This window comes from Nannospalax galili, unplaced genomic scaffold, assembly GCF_000622305.1.
Source record: "Nannospalax galili isolate Female #2095 unplaced genomic scaffold, S.galili_v1.0 scaffold27, whole genome shotgun sequence".
Taxonomy (NCBI): Eukaryota; Metazoa; Chordata; class Mammalia; order Rodentia; family Spalacidae; genus Nannospalax; species Nannospalax galili.
Genome location: NW_008357993.1, coordinates 2,665,821 through 2,687,783, shown reverse-complemented (window position 1 = coordinate 2,687,783; position 21,963 = coordinate 2,665,821). Strand labels below are relative to the sequence as shown.

Below are 21,963 nucleotides of genomic sequence, written 5' to 3'. Positions count from 1 at the left end.
AAGAAATGATATTGAGAAAACTAGATACCCACATGTACAAGAGTGAAACTAGTTCCCTATCTCTTGCCCTTTACAAAAAAATAAAATGGATCAAACATTTCAGTATGAGACTTGGAATCCTGAAATTGTTAGAGGAAATGTTAAAGAAGCTTACAGATACAGGCATAGGCAAGGACTTTTCTGAGTGTTCAGTTCACTCAGTTGTTCAGGAAGTAATCCCAACAATTGATAAATAGGACTTTATCAAATTAAAAAAGTTTCTGTACAGCAAAGTGATACAAGCTTCAGCATCAAGAGCAGATGCTGACTTAATTTCTGTGTGATAAAAAAGTGTGATATTTTGAAATATATCCAGAGCTTGCCTACCTCTCTTTATTCCTCTCCCATCCTCTTCTCTCCCTGCCCCCTCTCCTTGGTTAGATCAAATCTAGGGCCTCGTGAATATTAGGTGAATACTCTGCCACTAAGCTACATCAGCTGCCCTTCAAAGTTATCTTTCATATTTAATGGCAGCAAAAAGGATATCTTCTCAAATAAAGACATAATACACGTCCTTCCCTTTTAGAAATATTACATTTTAAGATATTCTTGATAGTCAACTCATTTGTGGCTGTTAGGGAAAGGAGAATAAATTTTCTTTAGGGGTATGATCCCTTGTAGGTTGACCATGCTCTAGTGGATGGCCCCAGACCCATGTATATGTGTATAACATTAATTGGAGTCAGTGGGTTATGTAACAAAGGGGTTATGAATTTGGGAGAGGTATTTTGAGGCAGATCTGAAAGGAGTTGGAGGTAGGAATGGAAGATGAATACATTGCATGCATGTGTGAAATTCTCAAAGAAAAAAGTTATATAAAAATGAATTCAAAATTAAATAACAAAAAGTCATTGGAAATAATTTAACGCTGAGAAATCCAAAGAATTACTGTATTTTTTTATTACCAAACTGGAGGTAGAAGCGTGCATGCAATTTTGATAGAACTTTTACACTATTAAGGAAATTTGTTTATAGTGAGCTAGGTTTGTCTACAGCTTCAGACTCCTTTTTTAATATTTATATTTTTATTTTATGTGTATGAGTATATTGCCTGCATGTTATGTAAGTGCACCCATGTTGTGCAATAGAGGTCAGAAGAGAGGGTTGAATCCCCTGGAACTGGAGTTAGAGACAGTTGTTAGCTGCCATGTGAGTACTGGGAATTGAACCTGTATCTTCAGCAAGAGCAGTCATTGCTCGTAACTGCTGACCATCTCTCCAGCCTGGCTTCAGACTCTAACACCTGAAACAGGTAGAGAAACAGAAACATGAAGGAGGTCTCCAGTAATTGCTTTGCCTCCAGAAGTTGAACAGCCTGAAGCCTCTGATGAGAATGATGTTTCCTATCCCATTGCCTTTATTTACTGTCAGGGCAGTCTTCACATCTCACAGGGATTGCTGCTGGGAGAATCTAAGATGAAAGGCAGCCCAGGCTGCATGTCCAGAGACCATTACACACACACACACACACACACACACACACACACACACACAGCATGCATGCACAGAGCTCTATGGGGATGGCCCAACACTGCACCCATTTCAGTGTGTTTTGAACAGAACTCTTCTTTGCTCCTTGACCCTTTGTGGTCCCAAACTTTTTCACTTCAGCTTCTTCAACCATGTATTATAATTTTTCATTAGTGGCTCCTTTGACTTTCAAATGTTTATTAGACTATAAATTACAAGTGTACCTTGATCATCTTTGCTCTTTAGTCTTTTACTTTTAGCTTATGCCCAAACGTACACTAGATCTTTTGGTGGTACTTCTGAAAGTATCTCAACTTTCTCAACAAATTTAGCCTCTTCTTTCTACCTTGAATGTCACTACCCTGCTTCAGGTTGCTAGTGTCTGGATGATTTTAACATTGTTAAATGGGCAAAACAATATTATGTATATGAACCTAATAGTATAAGACCTAGCACTTAAGAATTAAGCCAGTAATAGTAATTGTGTTATAATTCCTAAGTTCCAAAACCCATCATCTTCCCATTACCCTAAATATAAACTGTAGGATCTTTGGTATGGCTTGTGTTTGTACTTTGGTCTCTAGAATTGTTTTTCACAACACACTAGCCTGTCCTATCTGCTGAAGCCCCTCAGTAATTATGAGTTTTCTGCTATGCTATTTTTTTTATTTTTTATCTTTGCTGCTTGGAAAAAAAAAAAAAAGTGGCCTCTCCAAAGACTTCCCACCTACCCCAGACATGTATACCATTTGCCTTTAAGACTCAGCTTAGCTGTTTCATCCATTGTAAATGTTTCCTGAGTTCTCTGGGAAAAGGCTAGCTGTCACTTTCTGTGCCAACATGAGATTGCGGGTTTATGTCTTGTTGTCCTGCTGACTGCATGCATAGTGTTCTTCTGAAGGGACTTCCTATAAAACCTGTTACAGGTCCCCTGGCTCTCCATTGTAGCCCAGCACCCAGCAGTCTCTGAGAAAGCAGCCTGCAGTGTGTGCTCCTAGAGATGTGAATTGCACTGAGGGGAATCAGTCTTGAAGGAATGATCAGGTGTGGAGATGAGCTGGAGACAGCTGTGGAAAGGAGATTAGCCTCCCAGCTCTGTGTAGCGTGGAAACAGATAATCTTAAAAGATGTAAATGCTCATCAGCAGTAATGAATTGATTAAAATTCAGCATTTGTAGAATGTTACCTAAAGTTTGAAAATTTTTAAAAAGTTGCCTGCAGTATTTTTTTTTTTTTTTTTTTTTTTGTAATAAAGGGAACATAGAACTAGTAAATCCTGAGGTTTTAGCTTAAGTTTTTGTTAAATTTGTCTTTCAAGTACCTTGGGGAAAATAAAAATGATGTGTTTGAATTAAAGAAATGGATAGTTTGGGGCTGGAGAGATGGCTCAGTGGTTAAGAACACTGGCTGTTCTTGCAGAAGACCCAGGTTTGAATCCCAGTACCCAGATGGCAGCTAACAACTGTCCCTAACTCCAGTTCCAGGGGATCCAACAGCCTCTCTGTCCTCCACGGGCGCAGGCATTGCACGACACAGGTGCACTTACCTACATGCAGGCAATACACACATACACATAAAAATAATAAAATATTTTTAAAAAAAGAAATGGATACTTTTATGAAGTCATTTGTACTTGTAAAATGGGAAATGTTTACTAAGTTAATAACTAAAAATTGGAGGCGAATGGTGACAGTTATGAACAAAAATTACGTGTCATTTGATTCACGATTAACAAGATTTGTCAAGTAATAAGCCTTTTTTAAAAATTTACACTTATCTTGAAGTCAGTGTTAACTGATTTCTGAGATTTTTTGGTATGTGTTGACCTCCCATGACTCTGTTGCTTCTTGTAGGTTAGTGCTTTATTTTGTATTGAATTCTTCTGCTTCCTTATTATAATGTCACAAGAAAGAAGTTGACTTTTCTTAAGAACCAGATCCAAAGTAGGCAGATGAGGACCCATGATATGTTCCATGATGTACCAATGGTCCAAGCTCCTTTTCCCTTTTAGCCCTGATATTTTGAATTTGTTGCTCAAGCTCTTGTGGAGTCCTGATAGGCTTCTCGTGCATTGCACATGTGATCGATCTAGAAAGGGATGAGAGCTTTTTGTTGAACTGGGGATATAATAAATTTCTGAAAATCACCACTTACAGAATTCTGGTGACATAATACCATGTGTCCACCTTGAGCATGGGGAATCAGTTGTCCCTTTTGGTGTATGTGTATGGGTGTGTGGGGGTGGTGGTGGGGGTGGAAATAGAACCTAGGGCCTTGCACATGCTAGGCAAGTTTTCTGTCACTGAGCTATATCCTTAGTCATGCTTTGATTATTTTTACTCCCAAATTAGAACTGTTGCCAACTTAAAACAAATTAGGTTTGGGTGTCTGTTAGTCAGTAGTTGCTGCTGGGTTGATATCTGGCAGTTTCTAATCAGATCGAAGAGTGGCTGCCATATTTTCTACTTATTGACTTCCCTTCCCCACACCCATTCACTGGAGTCCTGTTCTGTATACCATAGAAACAGATCTGATAAATGAGCTTTGTGTGCTAGAAAAGTGTTCAAAATTTATCCTCAAAACATTGGTTAGGTAGAGAAATCATTAAAAATTTATTAATAAAAATGAGAAATTTCATCTTTTGTCCAAAACCAACATGATTGGATCAGACAAATTAAGAATTGGTAAAGTGAGAAAAGTAAATGCTCATAAAATAAGAATATGTATATCCTATTGGGATTTGGCAGAGCCAATATTAAGAAAATTGAATATTCTTAAATAGTTACAGTTTCTTAGTGACCTGTGTTAGGTCCATAGTAAAATTGTTTTTATTTCCTGTCACACACAGTCATCTATTCAGTGGTTCGTCTGTTTTTGCATTGTTCTGAGATGTGTTCATGTTTTCTTCACTCATTCATTTCTTGAATCTTACTTGCTCAGAAACTACACAAATAATGTCTTTTTTACTTGTCTGTGAAATAGGTAGGATCTGTAGTGTAGAATGCCTATAGAGGCAAGGCTCTGATGTCTTACCTGCTTTAGAGCCAAATATATTTGTGAATTTTGAGATTTGTTTTTAATTTTAGTAAAGTAATATGCATATGTGGCATAAAGCTGCAGATTATGTTTCAGAATTTTTGAATGTTCAAATAAAATATGATAAAGTTCGCATATTGCATTGTGTTGGTTCAATCTAGGTTTTCCCAACAAATGAGTTAAGAATCTGAGTTTTTTTCTAGAGCATTTTCGATTTTATGGATGGTAGATTGAGAAAGCTAAAAATTTCAGAGAACTGATGACTTGTTTTAATAAATTAGCAAGTTGATGAGCAACATTATCACAGGACCTACCTTCTGAATGGCAGCAAGCTCTAACTATGCTCTGTGCTTCCCCACGCTTGCACTTTTCTCCTGTCCAGATTCCAGTCGCTTTAAAGCCTGTTGAAAACTGACTGTCAAGAGGTTTTTTTTTTTGCTGACTTTACCACACTGTGCTGCAGTTCCTAAACATGAAACATAGTGGAGATGACCTTCCAGCTTTGCAAGGTTCCTTTCCCCGACTCTAGCTATTGTAACCAGCTTCTTGACTACCCTCAAGCTTGCTGGTTATCAGAACTCATTGTTCAGTTTCTATTTTTTTATTCCATTATTGCGGTTCCTGAAGTAACATTTTTTTAAACAGTTCTTCCATCAGGCAGATCAATGTTTATGATAGGTTACCTTAAACAGCACAGTTATATACACTTTGTCATTTACAAGTTTGAAGGAAATGGTTGTTGGTAGGCCATTGTCTCACACTGGTTTTAAGTGGTGCAGTGTGGGGTTTGCTTCCTTAGTGCTTTTGAAATCGGTGTCTTTGGGTTTTAAAAGAGGCTTTCTTCTCAAGGCCTTAAAATTAGTCTGCTGTTATTTTGTTCCATGGAACAAATTATTTTAAATTTTATTTTGGAAGCAATTATATACTGCATTTAAAATAATGGTTGTGAGTTTAATTTCTTGAAAAGGGATAGCAGAGTAGTTAAGTGTTCAGAGAGCTCTTGCTAAATGGCCTGGTTAGTCTGTGTTTTAATTGCCCTTTATTAATTACTTTTTACATCAGACTTTCTCCACTAACTGTGTGGTTCTAGTTTATCAGATTATTATACAGTTTATTTTTTTATACAGTATATTTTAGTTTTATGGTTTGTCTGATGAAATTAAGGTGACTGCTTGGTGCTTACGTCTTGTAGTTACCTATCAGTCACGGTACTCGGCATGTGAAGGAGTGGAGGGAAAATATACAGCTGTCTGTGTGTAATTGTGATGAAATACTTTGATTCCTTGTGATTCGAAGACAGAAAGCACAAGTACTACCACCTCCACAAAGGATTGTAGTAATTTCTGTTTAAGATAGTTAGAAATACATGACTTCAGAGAACCTAAGAAAAACTTTAAGTAGGAGATCAGATAGTATCAAAGAATACTTGGCATTAATTTTGGTGTGTCTATCAGATTCTCTAAATTTTGAACAGTTCTATTTTTTCTGTGCTGGAATTTTGTTTTACTTGCTAGTTGAAGTTATATAATGCACTGTGAAGTTAAATAATGCAAGGTCTTGAAGTATACTATGTGGAATATGAGTGATTTTTAAGTGCTTTCTGTCGGGGTGAGGGCTTACTAATGGTTAGATGACAGATATTTCATAGTTGTGTATTCTTTTTTCAGCTTTTTGCACACTTAGTTCTCTGTTCAGTTTTTGAGCTTCGAGACGCTTCTCCTGGTGTCCCTTGGTCCTTCTGAAGTTGCTAACTTAAACCTATTAACTGGAAGCAGTCCAGAGAGTTGAGTGAAGTGATGCGGCATATTTTAAGGTCTTCCATTCTTCTGAATCAGATTTTTTTTCCCTTCTAAATGCAGATTAATAAAGTGTGCACTACAAGAGGAACAAGGAAAAGGAGTTTAGTGAAGGTATCCTGATGGCTGAAATAATCAGGAGGGCTTCAAGCCCATTTTGGACTTCAGAGCACTTCACAACTTTGTGGTAAAGGAAAAATTTTAAACAGAGCCTTTAGATGTGCGTTGTTGCATCTTTATTTGAAAAGTAGCCTTATGTCATTTTATTTTTTTAGGCAAGAAAATTATTTGTGAAATTGGGTTACTGGACTAAGTAAGACATTCCTGTGTTTCAGATTGGTCGTAGGCTCTTAATATGTGCTGAGTCACCCAGCTAGTTGGACGATTTGTGTGTTGTTCTTCGGAATGTGTTGCTCATCCTGTGACACTGTGTTTGCATTCACTGTGAGTGATGTCTCTCTGGTGTTCTGTATCATCTTTAATCAGTTCATCGGAGCATACAGTAAAAATTCTTTCTGAGTATGAATACTGTTTCTAAGTGTTTTGAAATTAGAAAGTGACTGTGTTTTGTTGTTTTCTTGTTTTTACTGCTTGTATGGTAGCTGACTAACATAAAGAGAGGCAGTACCAATAAAATACTGCTCCTCTCTGTTCACCTGGAAACTTCCTACAAGATTGATTGCGTGTATCAACAAAGATAGACAAAGTGAAAGGGGAGCTCTTTTTTTTTCCTGTCTTTAACAGCAAAACAACCTTATCTTACTGTGTTAACTTTTAAGGTCTTTTCGATTTGTGAAAATCACCATGTTTGTGTGCTGTATGTTCTTTCAGAGTTATAGCATTTTATTCATTGGAGAAATGAAATTTTCTTCCAGTAGATGAAAAGTACATTTTGATTGAAAATCATTCCTTATGCAGCCACCCATAAATATAATGTCTTTCACTGTCTTTTCTGGAGATGACTACAGATGTGATTTCTGAATTGACAAGAAAATAGAACATCTTAATGTTTGAAATAAAACAGATGGTATTTTTGTTTTCGGCAAAACTCTTTAGAGTGACAGCAACTTAACTGATGATAAGACTTTTGGGGTCAGCCAAATTATGTATACTTTTTCCTCTCTGTTTTTTTTTTTTTTTTCCGGTCTTTTTTCGGTCTCCCTGTAGCCCCAGCTGTCCTGGAACTCACTATGTAGACCAGGCTGGCCCTGAACTCACAGAGATCCCCTGCCTCTGCCTCCCAAGTGCTGGGATTAAAGGCATGTGCCACCATGCCCGGCCCTCTCTCTTTTTTAAATTGCTTTAGTATCAAAAATTTTAGAGTACTTAAAAAGGAATATTCTTTTAGCTGACTTACTTTTTCTTTTGTGAACTAGATGTGATAGAAATTTTCAGTCCTTTTTTATTCATATAATTTGCAAGATTACATGTTCTACTTTGATCATATTTATCATTTTAGAATTGATTTTTACAATGTGAAGAAACCCTGGAATTTTCAGCTGTACTTTTGAGGGTTAATTCACCGTCATTCTGAGCTATATCTGTTACTACAAACTCTGATAACGTTTCTGATACTCTGTTTCTGTATCACTGTGCTTTGACAGATCTTGCTGTTAATGCTTGTGAGGAACATGACACTAAGATAAGAGCCATGTGTGGAGATTAGGGCTGGAATTCTGGTCCCTTTCAGTCACTAACAAGCTTTTTGGACCTTCCATTTCATTTGCTGCATATCTTGGGAGAACTAGGGTTGAAATAGAAGATTTCACAGCCACATCCAGATGACATTTGGTTTTCCTGTCTGTTGAAGCATGCAGCATTTTTAAAAGTTCCATTTGGATACACGGCAGAAAAGGAGGTTTTGGGGTAGAGCCCTCAAGCACTCATTCTGGGAAATAGAGTAGTATATCTAGCAACTTGTACACAGGATAAAGATTCTATCTTCCAAAGCTTCATCAGTATCACAGATTGACAACTACAACATGAAAAGCTTGCTGTTACCACCTCTTAGAAGAAGTAGGAATTTTCTGAAAGAATTACTTGTGTTTCTATTCTAGTAGCACAAGTAATAGGTAACTTAACTCTTATCACCCCAAAGACCTCTCTTTCACCCTGTTTTGCTCTTGTAAGTTAGGGGTTGTTAGACTGAACACTCTGCTGGGGTGGACATTTGGAAGGATAATGGGATTCTGAAACTGTAGATGGTAGCTTTGGGCAAGGATCACAAGCTCCTAAATACTCTAACACTGCAGGAGGTCAGCAGGGCCTCCTAAGCTGCCTCAGAGCCATGCTGATCATGCTTGAATCTTGAATCTGCCCTTTCAGTGATGACATGTCCATGAGCTGGATGTGGAATCATGCTATGAATCTACAAATCAGGTGTGGTTTTACGAGGGCCTCGGGGGTGTGAGGCAAAAGCAGTTTAATTAAAGAAAAGCTTTGCGTCATGGTCAGCCCTGTTCTCAAGGCTCATTAAGTGCTAGTTGTTGGTCTTATTAGTATATTAATAATATCATCACTGTGAGATTTGAAAAGCTGCACCTTTTCAGCTATGTCAACTGTATTTAGAGTTAAGCTAACAAAAATATTCCTTTAGTACAATTTTGTATTTGATTGATTAGTTTGTCTAGTAGTAAGGTAAATAACATAATTCCTGACTTAAGGAATATTTATTAGCGATATAGTATTCATTTAAACAAAGAAGAACTATTTAGTAATATTTTATGGAACTCTTGGATTTGAAGAGATTAAAGTATTTGTAGAAAGTGCTCCATGGAAAACAGCAGTTTTAGAAGTTACATCACTTTTGGCAAAGGCAGATTTACATCTGCATTTGATCACACATGCACTGAAGCTCCTATGCTTTCCTTTTGAAGTTTGTCTTTGGACCTGACTCTCCATTGTGAATGATAAATTCAGTGTCTGTCCATCCATTTAAACAAATTTATTTCTCATAAGTACCTGGAGAAATGAATATATTTCCACATATAGGAAGATCAGGTGACTTGATGTCCTGCACAGCAGTGTATAATTTTCATTACTGATGGTTTTTTATACCTGAATATTGAACTTAGTTTCTTATTAGATTAGGCCATATTTAACAAGAAACTTTCAGAAATTAATATTTTTAGTTTTTCTTCTTGTAAGTATGAACTTCAACATCAGCTGGAAATAAGTGTTAATTGTTATTGTTTGGTTTGTAGTGGACTTTTATGGGAAAACTTGTTAAATATTAGTGACTTGTTTACTTTATAAAATAGAAGGTTTTTAAGCCAAGAAGCCTTGGAACTATGAAGTATCTGGTACATATGTGCTTGTCTCCGGTGACTGGGCTCTGAAATCAGATATTCAAAGATTAAATAAATAGAATTTTTAAAAGTTAAAAATAGCTATGTTGGCTAATGTAAGGGACTATTGGTCATGTGCATTTAAAAAAATGTATACTTGTGTTTTTTACTTGTTTCTCCTTAATCTTAGCTATAGGCACTGGTATTAGAACAGGGGAAGATTAGACACATCAGGCGCGTAGCCCTCCGATCCAGAAGTGGAAGGAGGTCTTCCTTGCAGACTCTGGGAGGCATATTAAGTGGCTGGCCATGTTATTTTAGTCTCTGTTCCAAGGATCCTGAGCTCTTACTCTTCATTTGACATACCCACGTTTCCAGGACTCCAGGTTTTGCTTTATGTGTATTTCATGATACATGTCTCAATTTTGGGGGTATGGAACTGAAACTAAACCTTTGTGTTTAGTAGGCATAGTATAGCCTGATGACTAATAAATTACCCCCAAACTTAGTTTCCTACATACACATGCAAACACATGCACGCATGCATGCACACACACATGCAGTATCATTTTCCGTGAACTAAGTAGTGACAAGATTGGTCTCTTCCAACAGCCAAGGGAAGAATCCAGTTCTGTCTTTTCATCTCCTAGAGGCTGCTGTCCTTGGCTTGTGGCTTATTCCTCAGATATCCAACCCCCTGCTTCTTTGGTCAGTTGGCCTTCTCAATTGAGTCTTCCTGCATCCCTCTTATGAATGAATTGGCTCCAGCTAAATAGAAGGTAACCTCATCACCTAAGAACCCAAGTGTAATTGGCCTCTGAAGTCACTTCTGCTGCAAAAAGCAATAGTTGTAGGTCCTAGACATTAAGGGCATTTTAGAGACCATTACACTGCCTGTCAATACCTGAAATTCTGATCTCTATATATTTCTACTGGGAGAGTAGATTCTAAGTTGCAAATTAATTTTGGTCCCTTAGGGTCAATCTGTGTTGACCCTTTTTAGCCATGTCCTGACTCCTATTGGACCTGGGGTCATTACCTGTACCTTGAAACCCCCCAAGACCTAGCCTTTACTGTTCAAGCTTAGTTATTGGCACCAGTGTATTTTTTATTACCATGTTATATAGTTTTATACTTCATTCTTTTTTTATAGTCCAGAATATTCTTATAATACTATAGCATTTATAGTTCCCAATTTCAATCATTATGGTAGTTAGCTATGAAGTAAAATGCTTTGAGTAACATTTAAATGTTAAGATTGGTTATATATGATATATTTTGAATATTTTTGCTGATTATTTTCTGGTGGTTCTGTAGTGTCATAATAAATTTCTGAAAGTAGGAATGACTTGATTAAGAAGGGGAAACTCTTGTCAAAGTCCATTTTTTTATGATTTTTCTTATTCCCAACTTATAAATATTAGATAGAACTATATTTATAAGTTATATTAGATATAACTTATAAATATAGATATAAGAAGGTTGAAAAATATAAAAATAATGGTTCTGGTGCTGCTGCCTCCTAATAGCTTTTGATGATATTTTGGTAGATTTTCTCCTGGTCCTTCTGTCTTGTGTTGCCTTCTTTTAGGTTGCACTTTGAACATTACTTCTTCAGCTCCAAGGGAAGGCCAGGTCTTTGACATTTGATCTCCCAGCTGTCCTGCTGTGACTCCCTCCTCTGACTCCCCAGGCTCTTGCTGCTTTTCTTGCATGGCCTTCTCTCTTGCTTGTTCCTATGTCCCCACTCTCACAAGTGTCCTTGTGGAGTACATCAGCCCACTTGAAGAGTTTGAATCTAATTGCACTGACTTTAATGGCATTTCCATCCCAACTTGTGGTCATAGATAACTACTGTGATTTTAATGCTTATAGTGCAGCAGCATGAGGGACTTGGTGAAGTTTAATCCAAGTTAAAGAGTCCGTGGAGCAGGATTTCATTTGTATTTTCTCCATGCCTAACCTCCCTTCATACTCTTCTTTCTTTCCCCTACAATTCCATGTTTCCCTAAGATTCTTGTCTTGAGCTCCTGCCCTGGCTTCCCTCCATGATGGTCTGTAAGGGAAAATAACCCTTTCCTCCCCAACTCAGTTTTGGTTAATGATTTGTCACAGTATTGACAATAAAAGGAACATAAATTGGTACCAGAGGTGGGGTACTGCTGTGATGGACTTGATCGTGTTTGGGGTGGGGATCATTGCGGAAGCAAGCCAGTGAAACAGCATTCCTCCATGGTCTCTGCTTCAGCTCCTGCCTCCAAGTTTCTGACTTGAGTTCCTGTCTTGATTTCCCTCAAGGATGGACTGTGAGCTTTAAGCCAAATAAGCCCATTCCTCCCCAAGGTGCTTTTGGTCATGGTAATTATCATAGCAACAGAAAACTTACTTAGAGAAAGAACCTTTGGTTCAAGGTTTCTGTATGATCCCACTTGTGGTTCAGTTCTTTTGTTTAGACAATGTTTCTCATAATATAAAGAGTTGTAGCAGTGTGATATGGTGGGATCATTAAATCACTCATTGTTCCATCTGGTGTGCTGATATACTGGGGTCTTTGAGTGGGCTACCATGGCCACAGCATAAGTGACAGGGGAGAAATGAGTAATTATCCAGACTCTACTTTGTGCTAGGTCATTTTCTAAGAATTTTCTTGTTTAACACTTAACAATAATCTTTCCTCCCATGTTTCTTAACATATTGATCCCTGCATTTCCATATTCAGAATACTGAGCTCTCTTCTTATGCTTCACTGATGAGGTTTCTTGGAGAAGCTGAATATATTTTCACTGTGCTGCCACTGGTTAAGAATTGTCAAAGTGAACTCCAGTCTTTGCCTTGTTCCTCACTTTCTCTGTGACTTGCAATGGGTCTATCATGGTCCTTGTTTTTACAGAAGACTTGAGAAATACTTCTCATTTTTATCTTCCTTATATAATCCTAATGTTCCCTAAAATATTGCTTTGGCTTGCTGCACCCACCAGAAGATGAACCTCTTGGTATATATTGCAAGATTTGGTTTTTGTTCTGCCACTTTCGTTTATAAGTTTTCTTCATAAATGTAATACACTTGAAATGTAAATAGTTTTTTGTTCATCCTGAGCTTCCTGAGGAGAGAGTCTCAGTGGGAGTGCTTAGTATAGTGGAAGAGAAAGTTCTTCACATACATTCAGGACTATAGGAATCACCACAGGAAAGCCCAGCTGTCAAAAAGATCTGAATATACTTGACATTGAGCAATGCAGTTAAGAAGCTGATGCTAGGGTTCAGACAGAATTCTGAGCCCTGTCGTGGTGCTTTTAGCTGGGTAGGTCTTGGTGATGTACCTGACCTTACAGAACCTTAGTTCCCTCTGGGAAAGAAAGGCTGTGCCTCCAGGTTGCCACACAATTCAACAACTGTCCTAGATATAAGAAGCACCCTGCGTGATGATCCCAAGGTCCCACTGGCCAAGGGCATCTTCCGTCTATGCCATCTTTCATCTGTCAGAAGACACCTGTGTGGTCTTGGTGTATTATTTGTATCGTATTATGCCCTGATTCAGTTTGCACCAAAGAGGACTCGGTGATTGCCACAGTTGTCTTTCTTAACGTGATGTCAATTATTTTTTCAAAAAGGGTGAAGGAACTCTGAATATCCTCATTCTCAGTATGTTTTTCAAGGACAGACCCCCATTTACAGTTAAATTCCAGCTCTTCCATTAGTTCCCAGATTGGCATGAGCATTCAAATGTCCTTCCATTATTTTCTCCTTGCTGAAGTACATTATTCTCCTGTTTTGTCATTTGATTGACAGGTAACAGATGAGTGCTTTTTCTTCATGAGATGAGAGCTGTCCTTCTAAAGAATTGAAATAATTGCCTATAACACCAAGTTGTCAGGGGCTGGTGTCACAATGAGAATGAGGAAGCCAGACATGACTTGGTGACGGATAATAACTGAGAAGCTAATCCTAATGTGCAGGAAATTGGAGGAAAGAAGTTATAGAAAAAGCTGAGTTCCCCATTCAAGTACTAACTACATAAAATAGAAACAAATCCTCTCTGTTTTCAGAATATCAGCAATAGTCTTGTTAGTATGGATAAGTACTGTTAATTTTCAGTGAGTGAATGGTAATCTAATATGATGCTGAAACTTGTTGATTCCATTTACACCTGAAGGTCTAACTCGTGCTTGGTGTAATTGGCACTGCAACTTTGGTGGCTGTTTGACCACCAAGCATGGTACTGCCAATGGGATTTAGTTAATTTTCAGTGATCTACCTATTTCTAAGAAGATTAAATTTGTGATTATGCTTTCTCTGTATTCTACTTTAAAATGTACATAGATAGAAGTTTGAATGTATGTCAGATAAATTTGTATTGTGATGCCCTTGAACAGCATGCTGCGAATCTCTAATTACGTTAAAAATTATTTCCTTAGCACAGCATTATGCTCATTAATACTCTGCACATTAAGTTTTTGAATAGATTCTTGGCGTGAAAATTATATAATCATTCAGTACAGTAGAAACATCATTATGGTCAAATACTAATTATCTACTTAAATGAAATAAAACAAAATCTAGTTCACAACTTACTGTAAAAAGTGATTTAATATGGTACAAAACCAAATATATGTTTAAAACTCTAAGCGTGAATTATTTAAAAAATTTTCTATGGGAACAAATCAGTGATGTGGGAGTTTATTAGCTAATCTGTTGCTTAGACTTCGGGATCACAGCCTTCATGACTGTTCAGTAGCTCGGTACCCTGACCCCTTGCCATAATCTGGGCTTTGTGAGTGTCAGGTGCCTGGGTGTGCTCCAGGTTTATAGACACCTTCACACGCTATCTTGGGAAGGCTCTGGGGTCCATGAGCTTTAGTAGCAAAGCATTTATTTTGGATGTTCAGGTGTAAACATCCTTGATGCAGAGAATGAGTGACCATCAGCTGTTCTTCCTCAGTACACATTGGGGTACAGCATAGTCCTGTCGGTCACACAGAATCCTGGCAGCAGTGTTTCTCCATGTATGTTTGTGATCAGAGAAAAGCCAGGTGAAAACATAATCTTTGGGGGGGGGGCGCATTGAGAGACTGCAAACAAGTTGTCAGATTTATCAGATAAGTCTGCTGACTACCTCTTTCCAGGGCTCCACGTTGACGGCTTAAAAATTGCTTCTCAGGCTAAGGGGGGTTTTATTGAGTGTTAGGGTGTTTGTGACTGGTGGCTTCCTTGCCTGCTCTCCTTCATGCATGTGGAACACCAGTGACTCAATGTATGCAAGGGGTGCAAATTAGGTCTTCTTATTGTGGTATAAGCCCAAGGGATTGGAGACGTTCTTAGGATTGTATTGTCACCGTCAGTGTGTTAGAATATTTAAGCCGTAGATGCTTCTCCTGCTGTGCACTTTACAAATGAGATGGTTTATAGATTTTCTGTTCTATCTTTATTTTCTTTTGTTCTCTCTTGTGTCCTTTGTTCTACTTTGGTCATTATAAGTATTGTATTTCTTAATGAGTGGTTTGTAATGTGTATGAAAACAAAAATGCAGGAGACACATGTGATGACTTTCTGGTGTATCACAACAAACGGATACCAGCTTGCTACTCTCCAGCTGTTGTGAATTAGTGGGAAAGGTGGCTCTTACCTGACTGTTCATTTTGTGTTTCTGCAGTTACAGATTTTGTAGGAAAAAAATAGTTTAGATCTTAAAAATATTTACCAATGAATCGATGAGTAATATTAATCACCCTTCCTTTTTGAAATTCTGATTTAAATGGAGATAAGATGATGTAAAGTAACTGTAATGTAAGATCATAAATCATGCAGATTTCCTGAGGTCTGTCACATGATAGTATAATTTCTATTCACACCATGAAACGGTATCAGATGGAGTCAGGATAGTGAGAAAATCAAGGATGGTGGGTATTTCAGTGGAGAATTGTTTAAATATTAGAGAACTGAGAGACGCCCATAGGAAAAACAATGTAGACTTTAAATACCTTTTAGAAATACTTATCTTTAAAACCACCCTGTAGGGCCGGGCCTGGTGGCGTCCGCCTTTGATCCCAGCACTTGGGAGGCAGAGGCAGATGGATCTCTGAGTTCAAGGCCAGCCTAGTCTACATAGTGAGTTCGAGGACAGCTGGGGCTACAGGGAGACCCTGTCTAGAAAAGACCAAAAACAAACAAACAAACAAAAAGCACCCTGTAAAAATTAGATGTGGTGTGAAGGACGTCAAGATATGCCATGCAGAATATCAAAAAGAGTCTGCCAAAAACTTCAGTTCATTTTTTTTTTTTCATACTAAGTGTTACATGTTGTTGTAAGTATCAACAGAAGTTACTTTGATGGCATTCATTTTCCTTTTTCTGACTGAGTCTCCATCAAATCTTTTTTCCCACTAGTATTTAACATAAAATTTTGGGCTTTCTTACAAGTGAGTTCAGTTTAAATAAACATTTTTTTTTCCCCTCAGAGCCAAGTTTCTTGAACAAAACCATAGGCACCCCCTATGTATAAAATACATGTGTGGATTATGAGATTTGCATATATAGTCATACACGTTACTGTGTTTTAGTGATCTAAAATGAGTGTCAGATTTTCAGGTGAAATTAATTGTCCCTACATTGCAAACAAACAAATTATATATTTTTTGTTCAAAAAAATTAGCTAAGGATCAAGGCATTATAGAGTATTGAATCTTGTAGATGACTAAGATGATATTTATCTGTCATTTTTTGGGATATGGACAACGTTTTATTACAACTATATTAATGTGAAGCATTTATAGACTATTGTCTTTAGAAAATGCTTCTCTTAGGGGTTGTACTGTATGGTATTTGTTGTGATGGAATGCCATTCTTTGAAGATTCTATCAGAATTTGCTTTTCATTTTTGCCCATGTATTGGCTCTGTGACTATCTAGGAACTGAGGCCTTAGGAAGAATCTGAGAGAAATAAAAATATTTTGAGATCCTAGTAATGACAGAGCTGTTTTTGCAGGTACATTGTGGTCTATAATCCTTTAGAACAAGAACGGAACTCAGTGATCTCTATCTGCGTGAGTTCCCCCACAGTGCAGGTGCTATCTGATTCAGGAAAACCTGTGGAGGTTCAAGTCAGTGCAGTCTGGAGCGATGCAAGGACCATTTCACAAACAGCCTATGAGGTATGCTGTGGCCATGGAACTTAGAAACATTGTAAAAAAGACAAAAAAGACACACACACACACACACACACACACACACACACACGGGTGGGGGCGGTTCTTAGAATAAGCAGTATTATGTGAGTCACATATCACTAGAAACATGAACCATGAAGCATTTAGAGTTTGGAGCATGACTTAAACTTTTCTAGAGACACAATTATACACTAAAAAACTAAGAAGGAGTTACTTATGCTTGTCAGAAGCCATTGCTGGTGCCTGTTATCTGATTATAATCCTGCAGATAGAATGGGAAAGTAGAGTTCAAGTTTGTTCTCTTATGGGAAGTAGCCCATTTAGAGAGCAGAACATCTCCAGGCTGGCAGGGATCAGGCTTATCTTTTTAATTACTTTTAAATAAAGGATTTGATTATTGGAGGGGCCCATCATTGTTGACATTAAATCCCTACTGTCTTAGAGAATTTCTTCCTCAGTGTGTCTGATGAGAGCGCTGTAGAACATACAGGATACATGATGGTCATATAATTTCACATGTGTGATGCAAGCATTAATGTCTTTAGTAAGACTACCTGCCTGAAGTGATTGGATTTCCTGGATAAACTGGGACATGGATAACCTAACCAAGCTACCAAAACATTTCTAGAATAGTATTATGACTTTCTTTTAAATATTTTTAGGTTGATGTTTTTACCTTTAAAGTATAAATGTTTTACCTTCAGGAGATAACATTTCTCTTTAATAAACCCCCTACCCTATCTTTAAAGATTTCTTTTCTAGCACATACACTACCATTGGGACTGAAAGTGTATAAAATTTTACAATTAGAAAGTTCAAGCTCACAGTTGGCCAATTATGTCTTGTATAATGATGGGATAGCAGAAAAAGGAGTATTCCACATGGAGAGCATGACAGATGCAACGGATGGTATGGCTATCGAGAACCCCTTCATTGCACTTTGGTTTGATGGATCTGGGCTCATGGAGGTACGTTCTGAATAGTTCTGAAATTCACTGAACACTTAACATGTTTACTACGTGTGCCAATTACTGCAAGGGGGAGTGTCCATCCTCCCATGGAGGACTGCACCAGACAGTCTCCGGGACTGGATAGATGAGCTGCTGCAGCTCTTCTGTGATCACTGGTTCCTCACAGTGTGGTCTGCAGTGGGGCTGCTCCCTTGACTGTGGGTTATCTGTAAGATAAGTGTGAAAGTTGCTAATGTTTATTGGCGCTTTGGAAAGCAATTCAACAGAATAAAACACCTATTGGATATAATAAAAAATAAGTATATATTTGGTATATCATTTTATCACTTTAAATTCAATTTTTTTTTTCTCTTTTTGAGACAAGGTCTCCCTGTAGCCTTAGCTGGCCTAGAACTCGGTATGTAGACCATGCTAGCCTCAAACTCAAAGGGATCCATGTGCCTCTGCCTCCCAAGTGCTAGGATTAAAGGTTTGTGCCACCACACCTGGCCTAAATTCTAATTTTTAATTTGTTTTTATTGTACTTTTAAAACATACTGGCCCATATTTATTGGAAATCAAAAGGAAAAGGAAAAAAACAACAACCCTTCTATAGAAAATCTGAGAAGCATAGTCTAGAATTCTTTGTTCCTTGAAGTATATTCCAATTTTGTTCCCATTGTGAGGTTGGTTTAAAACTATGTTAACTAAAATTTTGGTATTCAACCAAATATTTTGATTATGCTTACATTTTTTTTTTTTTTTAAGACAGGGTTTTACTTTGAAACCAAAGCCTGCCTGGAACTCAATATGAAGCCCAGGCTTGCCTTGAGCTCCCAGCATCCTTCTGCCCTAGTCTTTCAAGTTACATAGCATTTCCAGCCTATCCTGATCCATTAAAATTTTAGTAGTGAATTGCTGTTTTTTGTTTATTTTTCAATCTTTAGAAAATGAGAGCTAAAGAAGATGGTAAACATCATGAAATAAAGGTACAGTTTTCGTGGTACGGAACTACAAACAAAAGAGACAAAAGTGGGGCCTATCTCTTCCTGCCTGATGGGCAGGCCCAGGTGAGCAGTGCTACAGAGGCAGGTGGAGTCCATGCTTATTGAAAGAGTACTAAGTCAAAGATAAGCGTATCTCAGTAGTGTATCATCAGTATAAGTGTTAGAGATAGAGCAACTTTGGGCTCTAATATTATATGTATCCTCATTGAAGCTTAGCAGTTTGTCCTTGAAAATTAAATGAACAAATAATATGTCAGAGGTGGAATTCAATGAGGAAGATCCAACCAGTGAATGCTCTGCAGCAAAGAAGTGAGACTTCTAGACTTGGCTCAGGATTAGGGTGATGTGAGAATGTGTTTTCTACTCATGCAATGTGGTGGATATAGAGACACAAAGTACCTAGGCCTGTGGGAAATATAGTGTTCACCGGGTCATTTCTCCATAGCTTTTAGGAATTTAATAAACAGTTTTTTCCAACCTTGGCTATAAATCAAGTGCATGCAAATTCTGGCACTTTTGAAAATGTAGCAAACTGTGAGGAAAACAGTGGAATTTACCCTTGTCTCTAGCCGCCTTAAAGTCACCACCAACATTGGGATGTGCTTTTATTGTCTTTTATTTTAGGCACATCCACCCCTCCATTCACAGTTGTGTCTTACGGCCTGTACATATTTTGTTTTTCATTTGTAACACAATCTAACAGCATGTTTTTGGAAGCACAATTTTCATACACACTCTGTGTTTCAGAATTTCCTGATGTTACATGTCGACTTTGCCCCAATTTCTTACAAGTGGCATTGTAATAAATTCTCTTTGTAGCTTCTTTTTATGTAGTTCTGGTTATTTCCTGAGAATAACTGTCTAGAAGAGGCATTTTGTGTGGTGTATGAAGAAAGCCTCTGAAGGCTTTTTGATGCATATTGTTTATTTTACCCCTAGAAAGACTATGCAGATGCTCATTCCCACCAGTGTTTTTAAAGAACTTTCCAGTACACCATTTCGGGCACTGAAAAGTCATCCTATTAAGAGCGCTGCCTCTATTAATTCTCTTCCTCATTGCTTTTATGCCTTTGTAAGTTTTCCCTACCTCAAGATGAGTCAAGTATTTTCCTTAATATTTTGTTACCTGAGGGCTAATCTTTTGAGAAAGTTATATTTCTTCTACAATTTAGAGAACCTGCTGGATAAAATTATTGTTTTTTTAGGGATTGCAGAGGCCACCCTAAACACTTTAGGGTGCACTATTTATTTGTTTGTGTTTTTTAACTCAATGAAGAATTATGGGTAAGTTTCAGCTTACAGGAGCCATTCCAGAATGGGTAGAGAATCTTACTCATCAGCTGTTGGAATGTGTCTCACTTAATAGCTTTTGTCATTGGATAGTTACTGGTTGGGGTATTTGTTTCGATTTGGTTTTTTTCTTTTTCTTTTTTTGAGACCAAGACTGGGTCTGGTATGTATGTAGCCCAGGCTGACCTCAAAACACACAATCTACCTGTCTTAATTTCTCAAGCACTGGGATTATAGGTGTATACTGCTATGCCTATGGGTTATTATGTGTGGATAATAGTAATTAAAGTATTTTTATCTTTAAATATCTCTAATGTTAGATGGAAGGGTAAAATGTCATATTATGTGTCATATTAATATATATGAAAATTGTCAGTATTGTAATATCAGGGAAGGAGACGACACAGCAGATTCTATCTGAAGAAAGTAGTAGGCAGAAACCTCTACCTGATTACTATCCCCACACTCCGTTTCTAGGTGTGTAATAATTAGGGAGAAGAGCTTTGTAAAGTGTCATATAGTTTATTGACTTTAGTATGTTTATCTCTGAACAAAGAGATGAGTTTGACGCCAGATTACACATTCCAAGGATCTCAAACTGCTTGAGTGTTCCACGTCGGCACCTCGCTTTCCATGCTCATGTTGAGCTAAGATATCTAGTACATAAATAAATGCTTTAAGTTTGTTCTCAGGTCACATAATTTGTGTGCTTTATTCCCATATTTTCTTGAATTTAGATTCTAAATAATGAAAACTAACCCAGTGGTTTCCAGGCAGCAATTTTTTTTTTTTCTCTCAAGTTTGTGAGTCTGCTTTCTATCAGGTCTTTCCTATAAGAGAGTGCAATGCTTCTGAACTCAATGATCCCCATTATGGCTAAACTCACTCTGAATCCTGCATCCTCTTCGCATACTTGGCCCCCTGTTCCCCCCTTTACCATTTGCCCTGGGTTCTGGCTATCAGGGGAACCTGGGGTCATACATGCTGACTTGGAAAAAAATGTCACTATTTAGAATGTTTCAGTTCTAATAAATAACTCTGTAGGCAATACAGAAGAATTTTAATTAGAAACTTCTGTAGGTGAGGAGAATATTTGTAGATCCTGTAAGACCAGTCAAATAGTCATAGTAAGCATTTTGAAAATACAGACTTTATGTTTTTTTGTTTGTCTGTTTTTTCATAGGATCTCCCTGTAGCCCCAGATGGCCTTGAACTCACTATGGAGACCAGAATGGCCTCAGTATCACAGAGATGCACCTGCCTCTGCCTCCCAAGTACTGGGGGTAAAGTTGTGTGCCCTGCACCTGGCTAGGCTTTATAATCTTTATAACAACAACAACAACAAAAAAAAAAACACCTTTCCTTATATTTGATACTTGTATCCTGCATATTCTGAAGTAATAAGGTTTTTGTGTAAAGCTGTAAATATTGGATGATATGGATTTGCTATTTTACAGACAGTCATCAACAATTTGGGGGAAGGTTTAGATGTCAAAGTGTTTTGATTGAAAATGTTGTTTCCTTTTCAGCCATATGTTTCCCTAAAGCCGCCCTTTGTCAGAGTGACTCGTGGAAGGATCTATTCAGAAGTGACCTCCTTCTTTGAGCATGTTATTCATACTGTCCGACTTTACAATGTACAGGGTAAGAGAACACATACAATTGTGAAATGTGTGCTTCTTCTTGGATTCTTACATAATTTTTTTTTGGTGTCCCAGTAAAGCTTTATTTTGAAATCTTAGATTTTATACAATCTTAAATTTTATACAAATTTTTAATCATTATTATTTTTTAAATTTTTAATAACTACATGATTAGAAGAAACATTGCATTACAGCTTTAACATAGTCAGTAAACACACTCTAGAGCAACAGTACATCTCTTTCAACAAATGGCTGAAAATATTTTTAGGTTCACAGTTGAAT

General features: G+C 37.5%; 1 protein-coding gene across 1 annotated transcript in view; it reads left to right on the top strand.

The window, feature by feature from the left end:
• The window catches only part of Man2a1 (mannosidase alpha class 2A member 1), a 196,963-nt gene that overhangs the window by 115,453 nt on the left and 59,547 nt on the right, over positions 1 to 21,963 (top strand). The window contains exons 13-16 of the mRNA XM_008856011.2: positions 16,611 to 16,776; positions 17,541 to 17,759; positions 18,689 to 18,811; positions 21,568 to 21,682. Of these exons, the coding sequence (XP_008854233.1) occupies positions 16,611 to 16,776; positions 17,541 to 17,759; positions 18,689 to 18,811; positions 21,568 to 21,682 (623 nt within the window). The remainder of the gene's footprint in view (positions 1 to 16,610; positions 16,777 to 17,540; positions 17,760 to 18,688; positions 18,812 to 21,567; positions 21,683 to 21,963) is intronic.